Source organism: Mesoplodon densirostris, chromosome 14, assembly GCF_025265405.1.
Source record: "Mesoplodon densirostris isolate mMesDen1 chromosome 14, mMesDen1 primary haplotype, whole genome shotgun sequence".
NCBI classification, from domain to species: Eukaryota; Metazoa; Chordata; class Mammalia; order Artiodactyla; family Ziphiidae; genus Mesoplodon; species Mesoplodon densirostris.
Genome location: NC_082674.1, coordinates 65,345,874 through 65,367,122, shown reverse-complemented (window position 1 = coordinate 65,367,122; position 21,249 = coordinate 65,345,874). Strand labels below are relative to the sequence as shown.

Below are 21,249 nucleotides of genomic sequence, written 5' to 3'. Positions count from 1 at the left end.
TAGCTTATTAACAATCTGCTCATATTAACTGCATGTTGAAATTATAATGTTTTAAATACACTGGGTTGAATAAAAGGCTATTCAAATTAATTTCTCCTGTTCCTTCTTATTTTTTAAAGTGTGGCTTCTAGAAAATTTAAAAATCCATGTTGGGTCACATTTTATTTATATTAGACAGCACTGAGTTAGGGACTTCAATTTCCAGAGACACCTACATACAAACACACATGTGCGTGCATATACATACGTGTACACATACAAATAGATGTACACATACAAATGCATATACATACGTGTGTGTATACACATTTCTTAATTTATGATTTGTGCAAGCTCTGCCTCCATGATCCCAGGCAGGGTTGTGCTATCATGGGATAGTTCTAAATCCTTCCTCAGCTCATGGGTGAAAGATCCATTTCTGCACCTGTAAGGCAGTTTAGGTTGTACAGACACTGAGAGTAGCATGTACAAAAGCCTCTATTTTTACAGATGGGATGAAAGCAAAAGTTTTAAAATGAAAACTTAATTATGTCCAAGAACAAAAGATAGCATTGGTGGCAACGTGCAGTCCTGTCGGTTCCTCCTGTTTCTGAGGTTCTTTATGAACGTTTTAACCTCGTCGTGTCTCCTAAGTTCAAAAGTCATGAGAATATTCACAGTGCTACCTACAAGTAGTTTAGGATTACTGTAGAATCACACAAAATAAGAGCGCTGAGAAAATGATGGGATGAACTGACAATATGAGTGATTCTGAAGAAAGAAAGAGTCATGTGATTACATGAAAGACAAGGTGTCTGACAGGGATGATAACGAGCAATAGAGGACAGGGGGACTTGAGGAGATGAGAAAACTCTTGATTTTGATCAGCATCAATGCTGGATGCCTGTCAGTTCAATTAGTTCAGAAGTTGAGGACTCAGATTAATCAGGTAAAACTGCGGCTGATGAAAGACGTCATAAGTCAGATATTTCTATGGATTCAACGCTCATTTGAATGAAATTTGCAATGCATCAACATGAGTGATGCAGCCATTAGAGTGGAATCCATCCCACTGGTAAGGTGGTCCTCATAGAGAACATTACAGTTAGCTGTGTGATTTGGGGGAAGGATAATTACTTGTGAGAACAAGTTGGGATGGATCTGGTCCATGCTGGGAAAAGATGTGGGCTAGGATGGACATCTTCCTGGAGAAGAATGTCTATTTTTAAAGCCCAGCAGGACAGACTCATCCTCCCATTTGGTGAAAACTGAAGTTTCAATGCTTAATAAATGTATTTAAGAAAAGCCTCTTGAGTGCCTCAAGGTTTTCTCTTTGGCTTACTCCTTTTCAGTATGTTCTAGTAAAACAGATTAAAGGTAGTCATTTTACCACTTACCACGTGTGCTTGGCAAAGCTGCTTTCCTGTCCACTCCTTTGGTTTCCTTATCTGTCGACTTGAGCATAATAACAAACAACATTACCTTCACGAAGTTGTTGGAAGCATCAAATGAGTCAATACATGTGAAGCTGTTGGGCTGCACCCCGCAGGCCTACAAGCCCTGTGCTTGCCCAGCTTCAAGACGGAAGAGCCCGGAGTCAGCAACAGAGACATCGATGGTTTAATGGATGGGGGAGCTTACACGTCTGAAGCAAGATCCTGGAGCAACACCCCACTGTGTGCGGTGGACCGAGGGCAGGACAGGGTGGCGTCCTCACTTCCTCAGGGAAAGAGAGACTACCAGTTATAGGGGAACTGACGTCAGGTGGGCTCATTAGTTACCAGGGAAACCAGTAGAGGGGCAGGCCCCTCACCACTGCCTTGATAAGCTATCATTAGCTGGGACCTGGGGCAAGTACTGGGTGGGCCAAAGTTTCGTTTGTTTTTTTCCATAAGGTGCTTCTAGCAGCACTTAGTGGTCTTTAACTTCATTCGAAACAATTTTGTTAGACTGTATGTGACAGCTGTCATATCAGCGTGCATTTAAAAAAAGACTTTTATCAAAATTGGTGAATTTTTGTGTAACCATTTTAATGTTGAAGATGGAAGGAAAAAAGCAACATTTTCAGAATATTATGCTCTATTACTTCAAGAAAGGTAAAAACACAACCGAATTGCAAAAAAGGACTTGTGCAGTGTATGGACAAGGTGCTGTGACTGATCAAATGTGTCAAAAGTGGTTTGTGAAGTTTCGCGCTGGAGATCTCTCGCTGGACGATGCTCCACGGTCAGGTAGACCAGTTGAAGTTGATGGCGATCAAATCGAAACAATAATTAAGAACAATCAATGTTATACCACGCGGGAGATAGCCGATATACTCAAAATAACCAAATCAAGCGTTGAAAATCATTTGCACCAGATTGGTTATGTTCATCACTTTGATGTTTGGGTTCCACGTAAGTTAAGCGAAAAAAACCTTGACCGTATTTTCACACGTGATTCTCTACCGAAACATAATAAAAACGTTCCATTTTTAAAAACCAATTGCGATGGGCGATGAAAAGTGGATACCGTACAACAATGTGGAACGGAAGAGATGGTGGGGCAAGCAAAATGAACCATGACCAACCACACCAAAGGCCAGTTTTCATTCAAAGAAGGTGGTGTTGTGTCTATAGTGGGATTGGAAGGGAGTCCTCTATTATGAGCTTCTTCCGGAAAACCAAACAGTTAATTCCAACAAGTACTGCTCCCAACTAGACCAACTGAAAACAGCACTCGACGAAAAGCGTCCGGAATTAGTCAACAGAAAACGCATAATCTTCCATCAGGATAACGCAAGACTGCGTGTTTCTCTGATGACCAGGCCAAAACAAAACAAACAAACAAAAAACCGTTACAGCTTGGCTGGGAAGTTCTGATTCATCTGCCGTATTCACCAGACATTGCGCCTAGGGATTTCCATTGATTTCGGTCTTTAGAAAATTCTCTTAATGGAAAAAAATTCAGTTACCTGAAAGACTGTAAAAGGCACCTGGAACAGTTCTTTGCTCAAAAAGATAAAAAGTTTTGGTAAGATGGGATTACGAAGTTGCCTGAAAAATGGCAGAAGGTAGTGGAACAAAAGGGTGAATACGTTGTTCAATGTAGTTCTTGGCGAAAACGAAAAATGTGTCTTTTATTTTTACTTAAAAAACGGAAGGCACTTTTTGGCCCACCCAATACTAGGAAGTTCAACTACCCAAGGTAGACTCTTCCAAACCAGCCACCCTTATTCACATCCAATACGATTGAAATAAAACAGAACCAGAATGTTGTTTTATTTTCCCTCTTTATAAAGGCGATAATTGCTCATTGTGGAAAATTTGGAAAAATTGAAAAATCAAAAAGGAAAGGCTGTAAGAGGCCAGGTTAGTTCCATGTGTTGGATAAAACTGTATTAAGTCTATAAAAAAGGATCAAAATTATCCATAACCATAAATCCAAAACTCCCTGTGTACACGGATGTGATCTTTTTAATCCTAAAACCTACTGAAAACATTTTATGAAACTTGTTTTAAGCTAAGACCTAAAAATTCCAATTCCAAAAATGAGCGCTTTGACGCACACGACTGGCGCCGAAGAGTGACGTCGGCACCGGGTACACCCCGTCAGCCTCCAGCGCCTGCGGGGCGGGCTATTCACGGACGCAACTTCTCGCGGCCCGCGTCGTCGTCATGCACTTTCTGCCGCGTCACACAGCCCGCGAGCTTCTCATTTCCGCGCCGCGCAAGCGCAGTCACCTCTGCGCGCCGGCCCCCGCGGGCCTGAGCGGCGCACAGAGATGACGCGACACGCACGCACGCACACTCGCAGGCGCGTCGGCCTCTCGCCGGCGACGGCGCTGCGTCACAGAGCTTTGGGCGCCGCGTTCCCCAGACTGCAACCGTTGCGGCCTAGTCGCTGGCGTCTCGCGCGCGAACCCTGGTCGGCGGCGCTATGAGGCGCAACAAGGCCGACGTGGAGCGGTATATCGCCTCGGTGCAGGGCTCCGCCCCGTCTCCCCGGGAGGTGAGCGGGCCGGGACTCGCAGCCTCCGGGCGGGCCAGCGGGCGGCGGCGCCATGGTTCGCGCTGAGGCCGGGCGGCGGCCGGGGGGCGGGGAGGCGGCGGGGCGGGCGGCGGGCGGCGGGCGTTGGCGCTTTCTCTCCCTTCTCCTTTTTTTTTTCCTCCTCCACTTCCTCTCCTCTTCGTCCCCGGCGCCCGGGCGGCCGGGGAGGCGGCCCCGCTGCGCCCACGGCCCGGGCTCCGCGCCGAGGCCCGGCCGCCGTGCTGCCCCTCACACCCCGCCGCCCCTCACAGCTGCTTTTACCGGCATTTTGTTCTTCATCGGAGCCCTGGTGGGGTCTGAATTTCCTCCCGGGCCTTGTGTCTGGGGCAGATTTTGTGGCCTTCCGGCGACGCCTGTCGGGGTACTTTTCCTCCTTGGAGGCAGATAGCGAGCTGGGTGCACCGTGGATCCGACAGTCGCTGGTCGGATCCCTGGTCGCTGTCCCGGGTCGAATCGCAGCTCTGCCATGCACACGCTGTGGGGTTTGAGGTCAGTGTAGCTTACTTCATTAGTAGGGTGGCGTTTAGGAGGGTCTTTGTTAAACATTGAGGGCAGTGCTCGGCGCGTTTGGTGAGCCCTCAGATGTGGCTATTAAAGGGACGGTCGTTCAAGGTGTTCTGGGCAGGGGCCTATGCGAATAAAGATGCATGAGGAAGTTAAAAACCGACAACCGAGTGACAGTCGTGAATATAATGGTACCGTAATTGTGTCTTTAACCACATACTAGGTGTATGTTGTGTTACTGCCGACGACCCTGTGGATATTGAGATCTGGAGAGATGAAAGATACTTGTCCTGGGGAGACAGGTGGCTCGGCAGGATTTTGGCAGTGGGTGTGGTTTAGTTTCTTTTAGGACCAGCGGAGTGGCGGGCAGTCCATCCCTCCGGAGGAGGGGACCAGGTGCCTACATACAGATTGTAATTCCCAACTGCTGGCGTACTCATGAATACAAATGTGGTACCAGAGCCTAAACCAGAACCTCACTGAACGTTTCTGTACCCTTGAAACCGGTATAACTTTTTTTTCTAAAGCAAGTTGAGAGCTTTTATGAAATTCTAAGTGGGGACCCTGGCTGTCAAAAGAGTAAGAACCACTGTGTAGACAGGAGTTAGAATGTTCTTTGAACTAAGGAACTTTTCTGTCAAATAAATAAAGGTGGGGACAAAACTTTAAGTATTGGTTATTACTGTCACCTCTTTTACATTTATAAAGAGTATTTTAAGCAGATGTTTTTCTTCAGACAAGGAGAAATCATTGATTTTAGAACCTGGGGCCTTCAGTGGAATATTGACTAGCAAGTGCATAACTTTGGAACATGTGACAGTAATTCTGTAAACTTGGGTCTCAGTGAAATGACAAAACAGGGCGCTGTGGACAGGTTGGGAGGGAGACGGTGGGGTGAGCAGAGACAGCAGTTGTGAAGAGTAGGAAGAGATTAGTATCTCCTTGGTACCCAGTTTGGCAGAGACTGGCCATTTGTGAACAGACCAGGCTTTCTAGGATGTCCAAGTTCTAGGTGCCGTGATGGGTCCATAGTCTCCCATCTTCCCAGGCTTCCACTGTGCTTTCATTTGTTCACCTCATCTTTTGTTCTCCCATTTTCTGCTCCTTTACATCTGTTTTTGTTCTTGTTGAAAATGTCACTTAACGTTTCTTCAATTTTTTTTTTTTTCCCAGATGGCTTCTATTTAGTTTTCGTAGTTTTCTGTCTGGTTGGCTTTTTATCCCACACCCCTGATTTCCTGCTCTTTAGAGGCAACTTGACAGCTCTTAGGTGTTTGTTCTACCGTTAACATCTGTATTTCATACTTCTGAATAACATACATATGTACAGTTGACCCTTGAACAACACGGGTTTGAACAGCACAGGTCCACTTAAATGTGGGTTTATTTTCAATCAATCTGTACTAGAGTACTATGCGATCCACGGTTGGTTGAATCCGAGGATGTGGAAACTTGGGTATGGAGGAACCGAGTGTGTATACAGAGGGCTGACTGTACGTATATGTGGATCTTGAACTGGGTCAGTGCCCCTAACCCTTGCTTCGTTCAAGGGTCGACTGTACTTCTATTTCTTTATCTCCTTTTCCTCATTTTAGACACTTTCTACTGGCTTTCACCTTTCCTCCAGGCTGGTCCACAGATGTATTTACTTTTCCCCTCCTTTTTTCAGTTCTGTTCTTGTAAATTTTAGTTAAATGAATATCTAGTGTTTATATAATTACGGTAAGGTAAATATGTTTGCATTCAAGTCACCTTTATTGTGTAGTTTTATTTTTCCTAGAGTAAATAATAATTGCTCTATTTTTTTGGTTGGTTTAGTTTCCTACGATGTATCCCTTTTTAAAAAAATATTAATTAATTAATTTATTTTTGGCTGCATTGGGTCTTTGTTGCTGCGCGCAGGCTTTCTCTAGTTGCAGCAAGCGGGGGCTGCTCTTCATTGCGGTGCGCGGGCTTCTCATTGCGGTGGCTTCTCTTGTTGTGGAGCGCGGGCTCTAGGCACGCGGGCTTCAGTAGTTCTGGCTCGCAGGCTCTAGAGCACAGGCTCAGCAGTTGTGGTGCACGGGCCTATTTGCTCCACGGCATGTGAGATCTTCCCAGACCAGGGCTCAAACCCGTGTCCCCTGCGTTGGCAGGTGGGTTCTTATCCACTGTGCCACCAGGGAAGCCCGGGTGTTGGATTTTGTCACGTGCTTTTTTTCTTTTGGTGGCATTTGAGATGATCTTGTGGTTTATTTCTTTTTCACTTTTAACGTGATGGATATATTTGTGTTATGCTTTTGGCAGGTGTAGTGGACCCACCTCTGCCTCCCCAGGGTGTAGAGGGGAGGGAGGTGAGTGGCACTGAGGGCTTTCCACTCACTCTACTTTTCACATCCGTTTATGTGCCAGACGTGAGTCATGCTTAACATGGTCCTCCTTGTCAGCTGATCCTCTCAAACTCATTGCCCCCTAGCTGTTGTTTGACTAGGTTAGTGAGAATCTTGTTCGTTAATTCCGTACGTCTCTAATTAGATGATAAGGCATTTGACTACCTTAAGAGACTCATAGTTACTCTGCCATTTATTTACCTTCATTGAATTTCTCTACTCTGACATTGAATGTACTGGGCAGAAGTCACATCACATCAGTATCTACAGTTGCCTTTGTTTAAATTAAGCAGTGAGACTCCTCACGGCTGCCCCAGTTGGAGAGATGCATTCTGGTTTTAGTCACAGGCTAGACCATAGTATGCAAGGGGCAGATGAAGTAAAGTTGTAGAGCTGGGCAGGTGCCATGTCATGCTAGTCTTTGGTGAGAAGTATGGGTATTTTCAAAATGTAATGAAAGCCATAAAAGGATTTAAAATTTTAAAGAAAGGCACAGTGTGGTTTGTCTTATGTTTTGGCGAATTAATTTTGGGAGGGAAACAGGAAGGAATTAGTCGTTTTGGTAGTCCCAGAGAGAGAGCATAGCAGGCTTGTACTTCGGTAATAGCAGTAGAGATGTCGAAAAATGGATGGATTGAGGTAACACAGAAGGTAGAACTGACAGGTCTTAATATTTTACACATAAGTTTAGAGCTCAGGAGAGCTGAGAGCCAGAGATACACATTTGAGAGTCAGCGTAGTCATGGGTGAGATGGATTATGTATCCCAGATGAGATGCTCTGAGAGGGAAGAGGACTTAGGACCAACCCCTGGGGCTCTGCCAGTGGGATGGGCACAACGTTAGGGTGCCTGTGCTTCGTGCGCTGAATCTGACTGTAGCCTTGTGAAAATGCAGGGCACTGTGCATAATTGATGAAATACTGTAAAATAGCACTCTCTCCTGCCTCTGTGCTTGGCACCCTTCCTGAACTGCAGCCTTCGTGCATGAAGACAGAGACTTAATTTTCTGCCCATTCCCCAGTGCCCAGAATGGTGCCTGGTGAATAGCAGGCACAGTGAACAAATCTAACACCTGTATTTTTAGGAATAAAATCAATAAAAGAAAACATTGCTTTGTAGGCTGCTTTTTCACTTAATATATGTTGATTTTTGTTTTTCTGTGTCTTTATATAGCTTTCAAAAATAAAATGCTTGATGGCTGTGTACTTTTATCACATGTGTGTAACATCATCTGGTGTGTCCCAGCAGGCTGGACTTTGGAGCTTATAGAAATAAAAGAGCCAGGATGTGGACTTGGATTATTACCAGAAGAGTTCAATTTTTATTTCTGCCTCTTTAGCTCCTTGAGTGTAGAATAATGATCTGTGGAGCGGTCAGTAACTGGACCAGGGAATCCCCAGTGCCTTATGGGTCTGAAGTACTTTGGTACTCTCCCCATAAAGGCTTACACATGGCAGGAGAAGTGAAGTCTCTCGTGTACTGCTCCTCCCCTAGAAAAGTGGGCTTCTGTCTGTTCACTTATCTGTAAAGTGAGAGAGGGGCACCACTCGTTTTCTGAGGTTTTTTGCTGATATAAATTCTTAATTTCCGATGTCATCTTGCCTTGATGTTCTTAAATTTATTTTTTTGTTTCATGAAAATTAGAACACATGGACTCGGGACTTTTAGAACATGTGCATTTCTACAGGCAATTTAAAAAAATCTTCTAAGTGAACAAAAATCAAATATATTAATATTAACCTTGCTAGGACAGATTTTAGCTCTTGTGAAAAATATGCAGAATTCAAAATATGATAAATAAAAGAATTCTTAATTTTTTTTAGAAGTCAATGAAAGGATTCTATTTTGCAAAGCTGTATTACGAAGCTAAAGAATATGATCTTGCTAAAAAGTAAGTACCAAACTGTAAACATGCCTTAATTTTCTAAAACCGGTGGTTTAACCTCATGTTCTTCTTCGAAATGGATAAATACACGTTTTTTAGCAGTTCTTCCTAAGTATGTCCTGGAAATAAGGGATTCATCACTTAGATTGGTGATAAGAACTAGTCTGGATTCTGTATGCAGGTTGAGTCTAGAATGATACTTTCTGCATGCCTGCTGCTTGTTTACACCTAGGGCAAGAAATCGTTTGGCATTAAATTTTCTCTAAAGATTGTCCTGGGTTAGAACAAAAGAGAACCATGCCTATATCTTAATTTCTTCCTGGTTAGATATCTGCTACTTTTATCAGCTGGAAAAAAAATGGCAGTGAATACAAAATTAAACTAATTCCTGGGCAGGAGACTAGCTTGTGTAAAAGATCTTTAATTGACTGGATAGGTGATCCTGTGAGGCTTTGTCTCAACATAGAGCCAAGAAGCTTGGTGGTCTGATTTCCTGATTTATAGTGACTTAAAGCTGGAAATTCTGAGGGAGGCAGGCTATTAAAGGCATCGATGGGAAGATGAAAATTCTGATAAGGAAAGTGTTAGCACTTTTATTTAACTAGCAGCATTGGGGCTGTTAACCCTGTTCCTTATTAATATGACACTTTTTCCTCCAGTGTTGATCTTTGGTCTAATATCTCCTGTGATAACATCCACTGGACCTAGAATATGCTTATTTTTAGTTGTCACTTGAGTTAAGGAATGGAAGTCACCGGCATTTGGTGGTGTAGTGAGTGATTTTTCTTCTGTGCTGTTTTAGCTGTGTACAGTCCTGTTAGATGTTATTTTCTTGTTTAAAAGGTGAATACATTCTCTTAGTTGTTATTTGGAAATTGTTGCTCTTTAGTGTTTTGCATTATGATAGCTTAAAGATTTATTGTAATCACTTTCTAATGTCTGTGCAAAACTTAGTGCTATTCCCAAAGTGTAATAATAGAAAAAAAAAGTAACTTATGTGTTGTTCATTTCTTAAAAATGGGTAGCACTAGAAAAAAAAATTTGGTAAATGTACCATTTAATGGTAAAATGAGTATGTTGTCAACTTTATACATGTGTTTTTGTTTAAGTATTATCTCTTTCTGTGGATGCTTTTCACTTATCTGCATATTCTACTTTAAATAGTGGTGGTCAACAGTTAGAATAACAATATAAATTATTTTAGTGGTTGCTTGGCTTAAGATATTCTCTCAGCAGTTCAATGCAGTTCTAAATGTGATAATTTAAAGATTGTTTTTATATTATTATTATTTTTAAACAGATATATATCTACATACATTAACGTGCAAGAAAGGGATCCCAAAGCTCACAGATTTCTTGGCCTTCTTTATGAAGTGGAGGAAAACATAGAGAAAGCAGTTGAATGTTATAAGGTAAACTATATAAGATTAAAACATAGCCTTCGCACAGCCAAACACACATAATGCCCAAATTAATTTATGTAATAAATAATTCAAATACATTTTATGGATGTCTTGAAAATAAGCACTGGTATCATCGTACTATTAAGTGAAACAGCCTGAAACAGATTTTGAAGTACTTAGCCCAAAGAATGCTATATTTTATCATTAAGAGATTAGCGATTGTAAAAGAAGATTAACACCTATAAATTTCAAGTTTACCATGATCAGAAATGCTGTTGTGTGTGGTTCCCTCCCTCCCTTCCTTTTCTTTTTTGTGTTTACCAAATAAAAAGATAATTTTTTTTAATTCATCTTCAGAAAACTTGCAGACACTGTTTTTTTTTTTTTACTTGCAGACACTTTAACAGCCTTGAAATAACATGCTGTCATTTAGAAATAGAGTTTTAATAGAGTCACTTGATAAATTTTTAATTTTTGTGTATGAGTGTATGGACTTTAGGAATCCTACTAATTTCTTAATTCTTTTTTGATATCAGCGTTCAGTGGAATTAAACCCAACACAAAAAGATCTTGTGTTGAAGATTGCAGAATTGCTCTGTAAAAATGATGTTAGTGATGGAAGAGCTAAATACTGGGTTGAAAGAGCAGCTAAACTTTTTCCAGGAAGTCCTGCAATTTATAAACTAAAGGTAAAAAATTAAACAAAAGAAAGCATATAATAAAAGCAGTTGGGGAAAACTTAAGACACAGTTATTTCTAATATTTGGAGTTTAAATGATTTCAGTAGTAACCTTTAAACCGGTGTGTGGGGGAATGGGGAGTGTGGGAAGTGGGTGAAGGGGGTCACAGGGGTACAAACCTTCAGTTATAAGATAAATAAGTTCTGGGGCTGTGAAGTACAGCTTGTGACTATAGGGAACAATACTGCACTGTGCATTTGAAAGCTGCTGAGAGTGGATCTTAAAAGTTTTCATCACAAGAAAAAGTAATTTGTAGCTGGGTGAGGTGATGGACGTTAACTTATTGTGGAAGCCATTTCACAGTACATACGTTATCACAATATGCTTTTTCATTAGGCACGAGTTTGCTTCACACATGGCATCTCATTTACCCTTTGGAATGATTAATATTTTAGGGATTTTACAGTTTGTTAGCTAGATGGTGGAGCTAAAATTAAACTGACTTCTATCTGATATGAAATTTTTGCTTCATTGGGTGAAAATTACCCATAGGGTGACAGTTTAGAGTTATAAAGTTTTTAAAGAACTGTTATCTAAATTTGGAAAGGACTGTGTTATGGGATAGTGAGGTTTTCAAGCAAAAGTTAAAAGACAGTTTCTCTAGCATGTAATTTCTAAAAATGATAGAAACTTGTTGCTAATATATTAACTCATTCTGCTTGTTATTCTTTACTGAGTAAAATATAGTTTACTAAGTGACTGTTCTGGAGAAAGTCTTTCCAAATATACTAGGCAAACAGAATTTTAAGTGTATGTTGGGTTGTAACCAATGTATTGGGTGGCTTGTAGGATCTTAGTTCCCCGACCAGGGATCAAACCCCAGGCCCCGGCAGTGAGAGTGCTGAGTCCTAACCATTGGACTGCCAGGGAAGTCCCAGTGTACACTTTGTAACAGGACCCCCTCCATCCCGACTTATACATGTTTCCGATAGAATTTTTTAAACTTTTTTATTTTGAAATAATTATAGGTTTTTCTCAGGAAGTTGCAAAGATTGTACAGAGGAGTCCTGAGTTTACTTCATCCAGCTCTCTCCCCAGTGGTTGCCTCTTAATGTAACTATAATACAGTGTCACACCAGGATTTTGGCGTTGGTGCAGTGTGTGTTCAGTTCTCGTTCATCTCATCACGTGTAGATTTACGTCACCAGCACCGCAGTCAAGAGACAGAACTGCCCCATCACCACAGGGCGTCTTTCATGCTTGCCCTTCTGTGGTCACATCCACCTCTCCTTCCCATCGTCCTTAACTTCTGCCAACTGTGAATTTGTTCTCTGTCTTTATAATTTTATAATTTAAAAATGTTGTATAAATAGAATCAGGCATCGGGTGACCTTTTGAGGTTGGCTTTTTTCATTCTGTACAGTGCCCTTGAGACCCATTCACGTTGTGTGTATCAGTCAGTAGTTGGTTCCTTCCTTTTATTGCTGAGTAGTATTTCGTCATATGGGTGTGTTCCACAGTTTAACCATTTACTTTAGAGGGAAATTTCGGTTGTTTCCAATTTTTAGCTATTACAAATCTGGTATGAGCAATTGTGCACAGATTTTTAAATCAAAAGTGTTTAAAAAACCCCTAGAGATAAATACTAGTAACATTAAGTTTTTCTCCCTGTGATAAGCACCTGGATTTTAAATATTAATCTAGGGGCTTCCCTGGTGGCGCAGTGGTTGAGAGTCCTCCTGCCGATGCTGGGGACACGGGTTCGTGCCCCGGTCCGGGAAGATCCCACATGCCGCGGAGTGGCTAGGCCCATGAGCCATGGCCGCTAAGCCTGTGCTCTGCAACGGGAGAGGCCACAAGAGTGAGAGGCCCGCGTACCGCAAAAAAATATATATATATGTTAATCTAAAATGTTAGGTTTCAGTGTGTAGATCTCTTTACCTTACTGTCTTTGTTTTATGCCTCAAACATAATGTCCTTATCGGCCATGACAATCCATTCCATTGTGACGTTGTGGACCATGTATAAATGGGAGGGGATTATTTTTCTTGCAGTATAACCAAAGTTAAATGTTTCTAAAGCATCCTGATTTTCTTTAATGACTCTTTTTTTTTTTTTTTTTCTTTTTGCGGTATGTGGGCCTCTCAGTGTTGTGGCCTCTCCCGTTGCGGAGCACAGGCTCCGGATGCGCAGGCCCAGCGGCCATGGCTCACGGGCCCAGCCGCTCCGCGGCATATGGGATCCTCCCAGACCGGGGCACGAACCCGTATCCCCTGCATCGGCAGGCGGACTCTTAACCACTTGCGCCACCAGGGAGGCCCTTTAATGACTCTTTAAAGACAGTGTTGTCTAAAACTAAATCTTATGTCAGATTCCCCCCCCCACACCGCATCTTTTGGAATAGAAACCCATGAGATTTGTAGCTATTTAGCAAAGTAACTCTATTTCTCCTAAAATTTGAGGCTTACTTACAGTAAATAGTTTTTTGGCATTTCTTTAATGAACAAAACTACTCAATATTATTAATGAGAGGGCTTTTTCTCTTGGGTATGGGAGCAGAATTTTTTTTTTTTTTAACACTTATTTACTTATTTGGCTTGCACAGGGTCTTAGTTGTGGCTCATGGGCTCCTTAGTTGTGGCTGGCAGGCTCCTTTAGTTGCAGGTCGCCGGCTCCTTAGTTGTGGCATGCGAACTCTTAGTTGCAGCATGCATGTGGGATCTAGTTCCCTGACCAGGGATCAAACCTGGGTCCCCTGCATTGAGAGCGCCGAGTCTTAACTACTGCGCCACCAGGGAAGTCCCGAGAGTAGAATTTTTGAAAACCATCCATAATGGTGTTGATTTTTTACTTATTTATTTTTAAACATATAATTGAAGTCTAGGGCTTTTTTGCAGTTATAGACACACCAGGAGTAAGTTACGGAACTGATCCAGGAGGAGAGAGCTTGGTGAGGGAGAAAGGGCACTAATGGCGAGCATGGTCTGCGAGGTGGCGGGGTGGGGAGGTGAGTGCAGGAAGGTCGAGTGGAGCTTAGGGGTGGTGGCTTCCATTTTCTCCGCGGGGGATGAGGTGTGATCATAAGTTGAAAGTGAGGGTTGGAGGAAAGAGGAGTATGAAGGGAACTCTTCAGGGAATGGAGAAAGTGAGTTTATTAGACGTAAAGTAGGGCTTTATTTTTTCTAGGCATTACCAGTTTGGCAGTTTGAGATTATGAAAGTAAATCAGTTAGCTTGCTTGTGATTTCCCAAATTCCCGAATGCCCTACACTCACTTGTTCCTCTGTTAGTGTATGGGCGCAGAGGAAGCAGGTGGCGGAGTCTCCAGGAAAGGTGGAGGGAGTTAATTGAAGGCATCTGTAAGTAAGGAGTAATTGTGGTTATTGGGACTGTGGCATTTCAGCTGGACATGGAAGGAAAGTGTATGTGGGTATTTCATGGAAAATTAAAACTTGGTGATGTCAGTGTACTGAAAGCTTTTCAGGTGGTAGATAGAGGCAAAGAGATGTGGCAGTGAGGGTATGTGAGCCCCAGTGAGGTGGGAAAATGAGAGGGTGTGGTGGTCTGAGCGCTTTGATCAAAATACAGATTTTGCCAAATGGATGGCTGAGGCTGGAGTGTGGAGCAGCGGAGATGAGGTCGTTAAAGAGCAGGATGCCCAGGCTGTTGTGTGTCTTGTGCACTTCTCAGTTGCCACTGGCGGGGGTAGTTGTTAGGGATAAAGGAAGACGGTTCTATTCCAGTTGCTAATGGGGGGTACTGACAGGAGTAGCCGGATAGCAAGTCCTTCAGAAAACAGAGTTAGGAGCAGGGATGTGGTGGTGACGCTGGGAGACCCCCACCTCCTCTGCTTGTGCGTAGGCTAGCAGAGAAGTGATGGCAGCTGTCTTGGAATGGGACTCCATTCAGAAAGGCCAGAAGGTGAAGACTTTGAGAAGATAGTAGAGCAGTAGGAGCTCCAGAGTGGGAGCAGAGGGGGCAGGGATGAGTCAGCCTTAGGGAGATGCAGAGCACATTGAGGCTGAGGACCCTGGTGCAAGGGCTCCTGGGAGGCTGGGCTTCTGGTAGTGACCGGAGTGTGCAGGGACGCGGGCCGGTCGTCCTTACACACTCTGAGGTGAGCATGGGCAGCCACTGCTGCTGTGTCATCCCAGGTGTTTCTCCCCACGTACATTTCTTGAGGTTTAGCTTCTGGGCTGGAAGTGACTCTGAGGGGCTAATGAGGTAGGTAGAGTGGCAATTTACTAAAGCCAGACACAGTGGGATGATGCTCATAGGAGCCATGATGTGTTTAGAGTTGCACAGATGTTTCTCTAATTAACGGTTCTTTAAAAACAGGAACAGCTTTTAGATTGTAAAGGTGAAGATGGATGGAATAAACTTTTTGACTTGATTCAGTCAGAACTTTATGCAAGACCTGATGATGTCCACATGAACATCCGACTAGTAGAGCTGTATCGCTCAAACAATAGACTGAAGGATGCTGTGGCCCACTGCCACCAGGCAGAGAGAAACATAGCCTTGCGTTCAAGTTTAGAGTGGAATTCCTGTGTTGTACAGACCCTTAAGGTAGGTAAAAACTGCTGGGTCTCACACTTCTTGATGGACAGTTACCGTATATCCCTTTGTATATAAGCGCTGCCTTCCAAGACCTAAATTTCTTTCATTTATGTATAGCAGCTGTGAAATGAGATTTTTACTAGCATGATTTCAATTTATATTGGGTGGATTGGAGAAATAAATATGAGAAATATGTTTATATATTTTTTGGTGTTTTTATGGGCTGATTTAAAATCGACGTGGTTTTACAGCATAGGAATGGGCAAAGGAATTTGTAGGCATAAAGCACTCAGTTTTGTAACACATGATAAAGTTTTGTAACTTGGAGTTTCTTTCTCCTTTTGCAAAATAGGAATATCTGGAATCTTCACAGTGTTTGGAGTCTGATAAAAGTAACTGGCGAGCAACCAATCAGGACTTACTTCTAGCCTACGCTAACCTTATGCTTCTCACGCTGTCCACGAGAGATGTGCACGAGAGCAGGGAATTGTTGGAGAGGTATGTTGACCTACGGAGAAAGTACTTCGGTGTCAACTACAGGTTTTCTGTTTGTGGTAATTCCGTTCATTGGTCTAAACATCTTAATGGCATTATTTTTTCTGTAGTATATCAAGAGGTAATAGTTAACATAATGAACTACTTAGAAGGAATCTTCTTTTGTGAGGATATTGTAATTGGTTTCGTGTGACTTTGATTTCTAGAGAACTGTATTACTGCTTAGGCCTTATTAAATTATAGTTAAGTATTTAGTTTTGGCATACTTAGTAAAGAGTTGAGCCTGAAAATGAATGTTCTAACTGATGTTCCATATTCTGTTTCCAAAAAAATGATACAATCTTGATTGAAAATCAGAGAATAAACTTCATTTGTCAGATATTCTGGTATAAGCTGTTAACGTGACTGATATTTCAGAAAACAATGTTTTAGCTTAGAAACAAGATAACTAAAATATAATACATGATTTTTCTGTTTTCCACGTTTTAATTTTGAGGACCAGTATCTCCACTTGATTAAAATAAATTCCACTGAACAGAAACATCACTTGGATTTGTTTGTTAGTTTAGAGCAGGGGTTGACTAGAGCTTGTGGGCTAAACAAGGCTTACAGCCTGATTGTATGAATAAAGTTCTCCTGGCCACAGCCATGCTCATTGTTATGTGTTATCTATGGCTCGTATCTACACACTGCAGTGGTAGAGCTGAGCACTTGTGACAGAGGTGGTGTGCCTGCAAAGCCACATTCGTATGTGGCCCTTTATAGGAAAAGTTTGACATTCCCTGGTTTACACTCTCCATTTGTCTGAAAAGTAATTCTTTTCACTGAAGGGTAGAGGTAGTTTTCTTGAGGAAGTACTTAGTGTCTTAACATGGGTAGGGTAAGGGAGTATCCCAAAAAAACTAAATTGAACTTTTAGATCATTTTAGAAACTATTTAGGTTTTTTTGTTTTTTTTATTTTGGTGTGGTTATATACTTAAAAACTTGGTTACATGAGGAAATAAAGGAGAAAGAGACATTTTTTTAGTAGTAGTAAAAAATAATTTTAACTTCATGGATCCCTAGGAGGGGTGTTAAGACCCTCTAGGGCAGTGGTCCCCAACCCTTTTGGCACCAGGGACTGGTTTCACGGAAGACAGTTTTTTCCAGGGACTGGGGGTGGGGCGGGGGCGGGGAAGGTGGGGTTGGGGGTGGTTCAGGCAGTGATGGGAGCGATAGGGAGCCGCAGGTGCAGCTTTGCTCCCCTCCTGCCGTGCGGCCCGGTTCCTAACAGGCTGCAGGCCGGTGTTGGTCCGAGGCCTGGGTTTGGGGACCCCTGCTCTAGGGGTTCCAGGAACTCACATGCTAGAAGAAATGTCTGTTGTTCAGGTTTCTTACAATCTACCTTAAAATCATCCTTCACATTTCTGTTGTGTTTGCTTTTGATTTTCTTACAAAATTAAGATTCTGAGAACCATTAGGATTCAAAAGCATTAATTAATACATAGATTACAAATAATAGTGAGAAATATAATTTATTTAACTCTAGTTATGTGTATAGTAAGAAGAGCAGTTATGGTATTGATAATGCACATATTTTAGTTATAATTTGAAAATGGCATGTTTAATTTGAGAAATTTCAACTTTGAATTAAACAACTAAACCATATGATGGAGAAGATGTTTTGGATTAAGACATTCTAGAGGTAAAGCTTGAAGTATAGGAAGTGTGTGGAATAACAATAAGCACTAGATGATTTATAATTCATAAAAAAGAATATGGATTATTAAGAGTTATAGTGTGGAAGATGAAGCTTGAAATAAATTGTTTTATTAATTTTATTTTGAATTAAATAATGAAACTGATTATTTACAATGCAGTAGTTTAATGCATGTTTAATACTTTAATATTACAGTTTTGATAGTGCTCTTCAGTCTGTGAAATCTTGTGTGGGTGGAAATGATGAACTCTCAGCTACTTTCTTCGAAGTGAGAGGACATTTCTACATGCATGCTGGTTCTCTGCTTTTGAAGATGGGTCAGCATAGTGACGTGCAGTGGCGAGCGCTCTCTGAGCTGGCTGCGTTGTGCTATCTCATAGCCTTTCAGGTAATCCACTCCCAGTTTTGCATGCAATTGACATTTCAGTGAGACTTTGTTGTATTTCACATGGAGGTGTGTCCTGGTCCGTAATGAAAATATGGGTAAATATGTAAAATTAAAATGAAATAGTTACTTTGATGGGTGAAGAGTAACAAGATTTATATAGTACTGGTGAGGCTGGTGAAACAGGTACATTGATGCATTGCTGGTGGCAGTTGGCATTGCTATGGCTTTTTGGAAGATCAATTTGAAGAACTTGATCTTTTTACTCTGCCATTTCTGGGAACCTGTAATATGGGAATAGTCTCAAGGATGGATAAAACTTGATTCAAAAAGGTACGCATAACTTGGACAAAAAACTAAGTAAATTTTGGGGTATGGTTACGTAAGCTATGATAGAAGAATGTGTTTGCCACACGCATTTCAACATGTTAATTGAAAACGTGTATGTAATATGTATACAACATTAATAGTATATTTAACGTATAGCAGTATACTGACTTATCTTTGGAAACATGAAACTTCTTTATACATAGAACATGACATGAAGAAAGTACGCCAAAATATTAACCATTATTTTTAGATGATGGCTCTTAACCCTTCCATAGTTCATTTTTGTAGTTTTAATGTTTTCTTTAGTGAGCTTCTCGTAACTCTGAAGTGAAAAGAAATGAGCAGTCTTCCAAAAAATGAATTAAGCCCAGCTTGTAAAAATTATCGTTAGCTTTGGAGAATAATCTTTTGCCTGAGAGAAAGAAAAAGGGGTTCACTACAGAATTACTTTTAGAGAATGTTCCTCCTTCTAGTTCACATTACCTAGACCTTTTAAAAACCTGTTGATACGTGGTCCACAGTGCTACAGTGTGCTCAGTGAAAGCATTTTGGTCCATAAGGAATATATTTTAGTGGAAATTAGTGAAGTTAATGAAGTTTGGTAATTTATATAAGCACTAGAAGGTACTTATGATTAATATTTTTATAGAATCATCAAGTAGCTGACAGTTTTCTTATTTTTAATGGAAACTAAAATTATTAAATTTTTTAAAAATGTGTATTTTTAAGTTAACACACAGTCAACCATTCTAAACATTGGCCCTTTTAAAACTGAGGCATAGTTGATGTACAGTATTGAATAAGTTACAGGTATATAATATAGTGAGTCACCATTTTTAAAGGTTATACTCCATTTATAGTTATTATAAAATATTGGCTGTATTCCTTGTGTTGTACAGTATATCCTTGTAGCTTATTTTATACACAATAGTTTGCACTCTTAACCCCACACCAGTACCTTGCCCCTCCCTCCTTCCCTCTCCCCACTGGTAACCACTAGTTTGTTTTATATATCTGTGAGTCTGTTTCTTTTTTCTTGTATTCATTAGTTTATTGTATTAAACTTTGACCTTTTTAAATAGTAAAAACTAAATCTCCCTCTTAATTGATTGCGTGAGGCTAATAACTTTTTTAATGGTAGGGTTCTCAGACCCTTGCTCAGGGGACCACTGTAGTTCTAGTGAGTCCAGGTAGTCCCCCACTTATGATTGTCCGACTTACAGATTTTCAACTTTACAACGGTGTGAAAGTGCTACGCATTCAGTAGAAACTGTACTTTGAATGTTGACCTTTTCCTGGGCTGGCGATACGTGGTACATACTCTCCTGTGACGCTGGGCAGTGGCAGCAGGCTGCACCCCCCATCTGTCACACAACCATGAGGACTTACAGCCATCTGTACCCAGGCAACAACAGTCCTGCTTTTCATTTTTAGTACAGTATTCAATCACATGAGATATTCAACACTCTACAATAAATGGGCTTTTTGCGTTAGATGAGTTTGCCCGACTGTAGGCTGATGTAAGTGCTCTGAGCACGTTGAAGGTAGGTCAGGTGTATTAAATGCATTTCAACTTAGGATATTTTCAACTTACTGGTTTATTGGGGCATAACCCCCATCGTAAGTTGAGGAAGATCTGCGTGTCTGTGTTTCAGCTAGGCTTTAAGCAAATTCTCTCTTGAAACCTTTTTTTGGCCGCACTGTGCAGCTTGCGGGATCTTGGTTCCCTGACCAGGGATTGAACTGGGGTCCTCCGCAGTGAAAGCGCTGAGTCCTAACCACTAGACTGCCAGGGAATTCCCTCTTTTGAAACCTTTTAATTAAGACGAGGAAGTGTTGATTTGAGATGATGTGATTAGTTACTATGACCAGTAACAAATTTACTGGTCCCAAATGATAGTGGTTGAGTAAGTAGTTCTGGAAAAGGTGCCAGTTTTATGAATTGAGGTCAGTTTGAAAGCAAGAAGAATTATGTCACATTTTGTTTCTTATTTTCTGTGGTCTTCAACATCAATCTATAGATGACTAAGTTTGGCTTCATGCTTTAAAAACTTCTGGGTAAAAGCATAGGTCAAACTAATGTTTCTAAAATGCAAAATCAGAAGTTTTTAGGTTCATAAGTAATATATTTATTTTGAAAAATTATCTTTGGAAAGGTGGTTATATTCACATGGTTTCATATTGTAGTGGCATGTAAGAATATACAGTGAAAAGTCCTTCCTGTGTCTGTTCCTTAGTCATTTACTTCTCTTCCCTGGAGGAACTAATGTCATTAGTTTCTTATGAGTTCTTCAAGAAATGTTTTATGCACACACACTCTTCTTAGAAAATACAGAAAGAAGAAATTCTGTACATTCTGTTTATTTTGCCTTATTTCCATGAAATATATCTTGGTGATATTTCCATATCAGCCCAGAAAACATAGCATGAGTACAGCACTCTCATTTGTTCTGATGTTTGCATGTTATTTCCTTCTATGGATGTACCATAGATTGGGTTTCTTTAAACCAGTGCCCTAAAACCAAGATACCAGGTTTTACTTTTTTGCTATGCTACTTCAAAATAATTCTGTAACGACTAATTTATGCCATTTCACACGTGACATTTTGCGGGTGGAATAAATTCTTGAGAGAAGAATGGCAGGATCAAAGTGTATTTATGCATTTATAAGTTTTAGAGCTATTGCCAAATTTCTAGCCTCACAGAGGTTGTACCAAATTATACTCCCACTACCAATTTAAGAAAGTCATTAGAGGTTTAACAGCAGTTACCCCCACCATCCATATAGTTAAGTTTTAGGAGATCTCCAGTAAGAGTTCATTGTCTGGAACTGAACATTTTCAGTGATGGACATTTGCTGCTTTTCAAGATAGCCTGTTGCGTTTTTGGATAATTTGGTTCTTGGTGCTTCCTTATATGGAGTAAAAATCT

General features: G+C 41.2%; 1 protein-coding gene across 3 annotated transcripts in view; it reads left to right on the top strand.

Annotated features, from left to right (window-relative positions):
• Positions 1-3,786: 3,786 nt before the first annotated feature.
• RGPD4 (RANBP2 like and GRIP domain containing 4) overlaps positions 3,787-21,249 on the top strand; it is a 50,697-nt gene continuing 33,234 nt past the window's right edge. For 2 of the 3 annotated variants that reach the window (XM_060117469.1, XM_060117467.1), the window contains exons 1-7: positions 3,787-3,969; positions 8,705-8,772; positions 10,067-10,178; positions 10,706-10,858; positions 15,187-15,417; positions 15,761-15,906; positions 17,799-17,991. In XM_060117469.1, coding sequence (XP_059973452.1) covers positions 3,898-3,969; positions 8,705-8,772; positions 10,067-10,178; positions 10,706-10,858; positions 15,187-15,417; positions 15,761-15,906; positions 17,799-17,991 — 975 coding nt within the window. In that variant the 5' untranslated portion in view covers positions 3,787-3,897. The remainder of the gene's footprint in view (positions 3,970-8,704; positions 8,773-10,066; positions 10,179-10,705; positions 10,859-15,186; positions 15,418-15,760; positions 15,907-17,798; positions 17,992-21,249) is intronic. The other variant, XM_060117468.1, reaches the window with a different exon arrangement.